Source organism: Arachis stenosperma, chromosome 3, assembly GCF_014773155.1.
Source record: "Arachis stenosperma cultivar V10309 chromosome 3, arast.V10309.gnm1.PFL2, whole genome shotgun sequence".
In the NCBI taxonomy this organism is placed as follows: domain Eukaryota; kingdom Viridiplantae; phylum Streptophyta; class Magnoliopsida; order Fabales; family Fabaceae; genus Arachis; species Arachis stenosperma.
Window position 1 is genome coordinate 149,551,430 of NC_080379.1, and position 8,150 is coordinate 149,559,579.

Consider the following 8,150-nt stretch of genomic DNA (forward strand, 5'->3'; position numbering starts at 1 on the left):
CAGCTTTCATGCCAGTTTGGGCGTTTAACTCCAATTTTTATGCCAGTTCCGGCGTTTAACGCTGGAATTTCTGTAGGTGACTTTGAGCGCCGGTTTGGGCCATCAAATCTTGAGCAAAGTATGGACTATTATATATTGCTGGAAAGCCCAGGATGTCTACTTTCCAATGCCGTTGAGAGCGCGCCAATTGGGCTTCTGTAGCTCCAGAAAGTCCATTTCGAGTGCAGGGAGGTCAGAATCCAACAGCATCTGCAGTCCTTTTCAGTCTCTGGATCAGATTTTTGCTCAGAACCCTCAATTTCAGCCAGAAAATACCTGAAATCACAGAAAAACACACAAACTCATAGTAAAGTCCAGAAAAGTGAATTTTAATTAAAAACTAATAAAAATATACTAAAAACTAACTAAAAGATACTAAAAACATACTAAAAACAATGCCAAAAAGCGTACAAATTATCCGCTCATCAGTTGTCTACCAGTCTATCAATGTTCGGGAGTGGGTAAGAGTCCTTCGGACAAGCTTTATTTAGGTATGTGAAGTCCACACACATACACCATTTTTCCAAGCTCTTCTTTACCATTATCATGTTGGCTAGCCATGAGGAGAATTAGTTTTTGCGTCTCTGCCATTGTTGCATTTCTTCTCTCCGTGCCCAAGTTCCGCTTCTTTTGTCTCATAGGTTGGACATTAGGATTGACTGCTAGGTTTTGCCATATGAAGTTTGGGTTGATTCCTGGCATGTAGCAGGTGTCCATGCAAAAAGATCAGAATTGGACCTTAATATTTCAATCAGATCTTGTTTTGTTCCTGCAGAAAAAATAGAATCGATGTTAGTAAATTGGTCTGCTTTCCCGTTAGGGCAGAACGACTATTATTGTTCCTTGGATCCAACTCGGTCAAGGTCGAAATGCTCTCTGAATTGTAAACAGAATGGATTCTTGGGATAGTCTCCTTTGGAATGGCCTTCAAACCTGCATTGTAGCATTGCTGAGCTTCTTTGTGGTCAGCGTGCACTATTGCCACTATGTTGTCCTACACAGGGAACTTAACACAAAGGTGAATCGTAGAGACAATAGCTCTAAAAAAGTTAAGGGACGGACGTCCCAAAATAATATTATAAGGGCTAGTGCAATTAACTAAAAATTGAATATCTAGGATTTTTGAGTTCGGAGACTCCCCTAGTGTCATTCTCAACCATACATATCCTAATACAAGAACTCTTTCTCCGAAGAACCCTACGAATTCTCCGGCTGAGGGTTGTAGTGCTTTGTTGCTAAGCTGCATCTTTTTTAATGTGGAATAGAACAATACGTCGGCACTGCTCCCTGGATTGAGGAGAACCGTTTTTACTGTTAGCTCCCCCATGAAGATTGAGATCACCACTGGATCATCCAAGTTCGGACATTGTGAGTTGAGGTCAGATGCATTGAAAACGATTTGGGCAGTTGGAGCTGAGGTGTGCATCTCTTGGTGTTGAATTTGGTGTACGAATCAAATTTTGGCGTTAATTTGAAAGGTTACTTGAGGTCTCTGTTCTGAGATCTGTGCGATCTTTCTTCCTCTTTTTGGGATGGTAGTTTCTCCATTCTTCGAGCTTCTCTTAGTTCTTAGACTTCTTTTTGTCCGGTTGTTTTATCTCGAAATTATTCCAGTGTCTTCTGCTTTGCCACTACTATTACTTTCTGAAATTTTTCAGGTCGGAAGCCACTTTTTATTGCATGTAAGTGTACCTCCGGATAGAGGTCTGTGATTTCCATAGCCGCCATTGTGAATCGTGTTATATAGTCTTTCAAGCTTTCATGTTGTCCCTGCTTGATTGTGCTGAGGTAGTTTGAATCACGCACGTAAATTTTTGACGCTACAAAGTTGTTTATGAACAACTTGGTGAATTCAACAAAACTGGAGATTGACCTTGCAAACAAATTAGAAAACCACAGTAAAGCAGCTCCATCTAAAAATGTAAGAAAAGATCGGCACAAGATAGGGTCGGAATCACTATTAAGGAACATCATAGATTCAAATTTTGTGACGTGCACTTTTGGATCTCCGATCCCCTTGTATGGTGCTAGTGTCATTGGGAGCATGAAATTTTTAAGCGTTTCAAAATTCATTATTTCTTCGGAGAAGGGACCGATTCTCCGCCTTCCAGATTTGGGGGGTGCTTCGCCTGTAGAGTGTTAAGTCAAACTGGAAACGAGGTTGGGCCCCACGGTGGGGGCTAAATATTCTGGCAAAGATATTTTTTTCCGAATTATACGTCGGCTTTCGCTTCTGGAATGCAGTATTCCGCGAACTTGGACCCAAACGTGGTACGTGCAAAAAGGACTTCGACGCTCAAGTCAGTAAAAGAATCTCTAAGAAAAACGAGTATAAAGTCGTTGTTGTGTTGTTTTTGTTCTCTGTCTTTTGTCGTCGGCCTACCTCCTGATTTATAGTGGTTTGGGCTAAATCATTCGTCAGTTTGAGTCGAAATATTCGTAGCCGACTTGAAGGCGAGATTCAAAAAAAAAGTTTGTTATTATAGAGAGTTATTCGTATTTAAATTTGTTTGATTAAATCGAGATATAATCCATTTCTTCCGATATATTAAGGATTAAGTACAGATCCATTTCACCATTGATCAGATTGTTCATGATGAAGTGATGTTATTACGCCCAGTTCGATTTCTTGTGATTGATGGTCTTATTTATATGTTCTTTGATTATAAGTTTAGGGATGTCACGTTTATGGAACTCGTATGCAATGTATTTTACCTCAGTTGAAGGTTAGTATTGAGTACAGGGGTGCGTATGAAACTGAATGAATGAGAAGAAAAACTAACTATTGGACCTTTGACTAGCTACTTGACTAAAAAATCTCACGAGTCATGACTTGACAGGCTAATATCTTTGTTGTTTTTAATGAGAAAAATACATTAGTATATAAAAGGTGCGGTTAACTTCTCATTTGTGTGTGAAATAATGTACAGAGGACGATCTTTTTATAAGAACAGAGACGTGTGTCTTCAGAGTAATATAATATGTATACTTTAATTTTTGGCCCGATTAGATTTAAAAATAGAAAAACACTGTAAAAAAATAAGTAATTAATTTGTTTTCTTATATTTATTTTGTATTTGAGATAATATTTTAACTAATTATTCATTTCTTTATTAAAAATGTAGCTACTTAGTAACTTTTTCTCTTACATTTATTTAACATTTAAGACAAAATTAACTATATTTTTTATTTTTTCTTACTAAAAAGTTAAGGATAATATTACAGGTTTAACACACTTTATTTTTTGTTAGTAATTAGTTAATAAATATTTAAAAATATGTTAAAATATAAAGTTAAATTATTAGACTACAAATATTAGACTGTTAATTAAAATATACACTGATCAATATAAATTAAAATTGTTGACTTTGAACTTTCTTCTAACGTTAATCTTCTAATATTTTCTGTAAAAATAAATTAAATTATCGATTGGTTTAATTCATGACCAAATTTACTACACGATGTCTCTCTAGCAGCCACAAGCCCACAAACCTAAACCTGTCCATGAAAATTAGAAAAGTTATAATTTGAATGAGGATTACAATTATTAATAATTAACTCGTATCTAGTTGAGATTTTTAATCATTCAATTTGAGCTTTTGCCGACGTAAAAAGACTTTGACACAAGATAATGATAAGAAGAAGAAGAAGAAAATCGAACAAATAAATAATTAAATAAAATTTCTTAATACCAAAATATAAAAAATAAAAATTCATGCCATAATAAGATGTTGCCATGCTGGCTCCAAGAAGCTACCAAAATCCCACAACTTTAATCCAATTATATAATACTCGCATAGATGTGCGTATTAATTTTCTTCTTTATTTATTAAATATATATAAAAGTAATAAAAATAGAATTAATTAAAATGATAAGTTATTTATAATTTAAATTAAAATAATAAAAATTATTTTTTGTAAATTATATATAATGAAAGATATTTATACAAAAAAGTTGTGTATTGATTTTTTTAATATTCTTATGTACAAGATAGTGAGATACAAACTTAGAAGTATAAATAGTTAATTAGTTATGATGTATGGACACAGATATAAATATAGGACACAATACGTGAATATAATATGGAATATATTGACACACGAATTTTAATTATTTTTAATATCTTATTTTAATTATATAAAATTTTGACACATAAATTTTAATTATTTTTAATGTCTTATTTTAATTATATAAAATATTTATAATATTTTTTGTTTTAATAAATAATGATATATGTTAGTTTTAAATTTATTTTAAAAATATATATTAAAAATAAAATTAAAAATATTAATACGTGATTATATTTAAGTGTATTTAAATATATTTAAATTTTTTATTAAAATACAGTTAGATATAATAAATACGTATGTCTGACAAATGTAAAAAATATTTTATTTAAAATATATCAAATATGCCAATACAGTAATTCAGTTAATTATACGTAATTGATAGATAAATAAATAATATATACTATAGAAAGAGTTTTAAATATATTAAAAACACTGATATTTTAATTATTTTAATCGTTAATCTAAATTAAAAATATATATAATATATATTAATTAAAATTAACTGTTAGATATACTTAAAATTTTTCTTAATGTATTAATATGTGGTATAATTGGCTTAGCAAGTAGGCTCAATATAGGTACCACCACGTCACTATGGTGACGCTACGACTTTCAAGTGTGTGATGCAGACATATCTGTGAGTGTTAGGAACCTTCAATACATCCCTCCACGAAGGTGTTTGGAAGCATCAAGCTTAGTTAGTAAAGCATAATGGGTATTTTCAAATCACTCACTTTTCCCATTTATTTATATATCCCTTCTAGATACTATCTTTATTATCGCATAAAAAACTCAATGCTCTATCACCTCATTAATTAGCCTTTTATTTGTACTTGAGCAGAGTATTCAACTACTTCAAGCACGCACACCAAAAATATTATGGATTACTATTATGTGAACCCAATAAACCCCAATTACGGTGCTCATCATAATGATGATGACTACTCTGCCATGATGAGCATGTCCGATTTCATGATATCCGATTTTCTTATGGCTGATGATGATGCATATGGGTATGGTGTTGATGATCATCATCATCATAATCAAGAGAGTGGATCACAATCGCAAAGTACTAATGAATCGTCGGAGATGGCAACCTTCAGCGATGTCACTACTACCAATAATAATGGTGAAGCCTCTAGCATCAACAATAACATGTAAGTGCTCTTTTCTCTTTCTCTTTCTCTTAGTATTAAGCTTTGCTTAGTTTTTCATGTAGTAATAAGTATTAACTAAGTGTACTTTGTTACGTTGTGCAGAAAATGCAAAAATGGGAGTAAGAGAAGTAAGAAAGAAGTGAATTCAAGAGTGGCGTTTAGAACGAAATCGGAGCTTGATGTTATGGATGATGGATACAGATGGAGGAAGTACGGAAAAAAGGCCGTCAAGAACACTCCAAATCTAAGGTAACCAAATCATGGCGTTTTTAATTTTAAGATGTTAGATGTTATCCATCACGTAAAAATGTATTCATATATATGACAATTAAAATCTTGAGTTAAACATACATGACAACGTATTTAAGTATATATTTAATACTTCTCAACGTTTTTTATGAATAATATTTTAGTTTCATGATAAACTTTTTCTACATATAGTCATTATATATTATGATATATATTGTTAAAAAAAGTATATAATTATCATATTAATTATGGTTAGTTCTATATAATCAAATGAAAAAATAACAAATAGATGCCTACTTTTTTATCTCGAAAATAAATAAGTTTTTGATTAATTAAAGATAAAAAAACGTCTCTTACATTTTAAAACGCGATACATTTAAGTTTTTTTAGAGGATTTATTTATCTTTGTATATTTTTGACAAAAAAATTTAAATGTCTCATATTTTAAAAAATAAAAAATATTTTTATATTTTTAATTAGTAAAAAATTTATATGTTTTTTAATTAAAAAGTGAAAAATTTATTTATCTTTTTCACTAATCAAATTAATTATTCATCATGCTAATAATAAAAATGTTTATTTGATTTTGTTATACGAAAAGCCATGGTATAATAATAATATGTATGTTTCCGGTATTGAAAGTGTATATATACCAAAGTTCATTCCATTTTGTAACAAATTAGCAGAACTTTTTTTTGTTGAAATTATTTTTCATTTAAATTGTTATTTTATGGGAAAAAAAAAAGGGAAAGAGAGAGAAAAACGTTACATATAACTATATAAGTATATAACCACATCTACTCATCTTGTGGTCTGTATACTCTATCCCTTTTTCGCATGTGAAACGTGGAATGCAAACGATCATTGTTGAATAAAAAAATAAAATTAATTTTTTATTTTCTTTATTAATATTTATTTATAATAACTTTATCAGCATTTGTTAACGTAAAAGTTTTTTTTTTCACTCTAATTTTTATTATCTGTTTTATCTTTTTCTGTAAAAAAGAACAATGGTCAACTTGTTAAGTGGACTAGATATAGCTAGGCCTACAGTAGGATATGTAGACATGTAGTGCCCCGGTATCTAAAATTCTAAATGCTTTGATGAATCTTGTGGCGGCTGATCGTGCACTTATCATAATAATTGTATTATTTGACTAATGTTGTCTTCACATTTTTTATAAAAATTTTTATTTATTTAAAAATCCACGAAAAAAAAAAAGAGTTGAGGGACTTGTTGAGAGAGATGTGTTTCCTTTTTTTTAATTTAAATTGAGGTCTTTTACTATATGATTGGAGGAGGTAAAATAAGATACTGATTAAATGGGGTCTTCTAGGTAATAAAGCAATCTGAATCAAAATACTAAAATCTTGTTATGTCTTGTCCTAATTGCCTATTTTGTCCCATCAATTTAATTTGTAGAATTATTGATTGACGATGATGACACATACAGGAACTATTACAAGTGTTCGAGTGAAGGATGCGGTGTGAAGAAGAGGGTGGAAAGGGACAGAGACGACTCAAGCTATGTTATAACAACCTATGAAGGGATACACAATCATGCAAGCCCTTTTACCTACTAAGTTCTAAACCTTAATTGGTTTTTCAATTTCTGATCCTTAATTAATTAGGAATTTGGCACTTTGATCAGGCTTGTCTCATCTTAGTGTCACTTCTCCTATGTTACTTAATGTGTCTTCTCTCCTCTTCGCTTTCATATATGGCTATTTTGTGAATTACCATGTGAGCAACTCTCCCTACTCCAAAGCCTGTGCACGTTCCTAGCTCCTAACAAGAGAAGGTCAACAAGATCCAAGGTCATAACCTTGTTTAGTCAACTTAATTGTATTATTATTACTAGTTTTGTGATGTCATCATATGTTGGGGAGAGAGAGAGGGAGAGAGAGTTTTACATGACTTTTTGTAATCGTTTTTGGGGGTTGAGGGTTTACTGTTTATCCCCCTTGTGAGTACAGTTTTTTTTGGGTGAGTTAGTTTAATATCTCCCTTAAAAATATAGTCGAAAATTTCAAAAATAAATTTTAATGTGAAAATAAATGTTTTTTTAAGTACAATAATGTTGTGTGGAATACTGGAATATAATTATATAATATTCGGAGAAACTTTAGTCTATTTCAAGTACATTTAGACATGACTGAAGAAAGTATTTAAATATACTAAAAAAATTTTGCTAAATAAATTGGAAGGAATGTTGAAGTTTACGTTAACGATATGGTGGAAAAGACAAAGCACTGTGAAAGCCACAAAGTCGACATTAAAGAAATCTTTGATCAGCTACGACAGCACAAGATGAGACTGAACCCTGAAAAATATGCATTTGACGTGAAAGGAGAAAATTTTTGGATTTTATGCTCACTTACCAAGGCATCAAAGCGAATCTCGAGAAATGTCAGGCTATAATAAACATACGAAGCCCACAAACAATAAAAGAGGTGCAACAACGCAAGAACAGATTGGCTGCACTATCCAAGTTTTCACCTGCTATTTCTAGTCATTCTCACCACATTTTCAATATACTGCGAAAATAACGCAGTTTCAACTGGAGCTTGGATTGGGAAACGACCTTTCAAAATCTAGAAACAACGTTATCCTCACCTCCGATTTTACAAAAG

At 31.5% G+C, this 8,150-nt stretch overlaps 1 protein-coding gene across 1 annotated transcript; it reads left to right on the forward strand.

Annotated features, from left to right (window-relative positions):
• The first annotated feature begins 4,883 nt into the window (after nt 1-4,883).
• LOC130967559 (probable WRKY transcription factor 50) lies at nt 4,884-7,557 on the forward strand. The gene is made up of 3 exons (XM_057892469.1): nt 4,884-5,267; nt 5,370-5,516; nt 6,971-7,557. The coding sequence occupies exons 1-3, from the start codon at nt 4,990-4,992 to the stop codon at nt 7,098-7,100; spliced, it is 555 nt and encodes a 184-aa protein (XP_057748452.1). The 5' UTR covers nt 4,884-4,989; the 3' UTR covers nt 7,101-7,557.
• Nucleotides 7,558-8,150: the final 593 nt, after the last annotated feature.

Bases quoted from the DNA above. Each gene is read 5' to 3' on its own strand.
- LOC130967559 (XM_057892469.1), top strand. From the start codon at position 4,990: ATGGATTACTATTATGTGAACCCAATAAACCCCAATTACGGTGCTCAT. The intron at 5,268-5,369 runs GTAAGTGCTCTT...TACGTTGTGCAG, and splicing joins TCTAGCATCAACAATAACAT to AAAATGCAAAAATGGGAGTA. The intron at 5,517-6,970 runs GTAACCAAATCA...TGACACATACAG, and splicing joins AAGAACACTCCAAATCTAAG to GAACTATTACAAGTGTTCGA.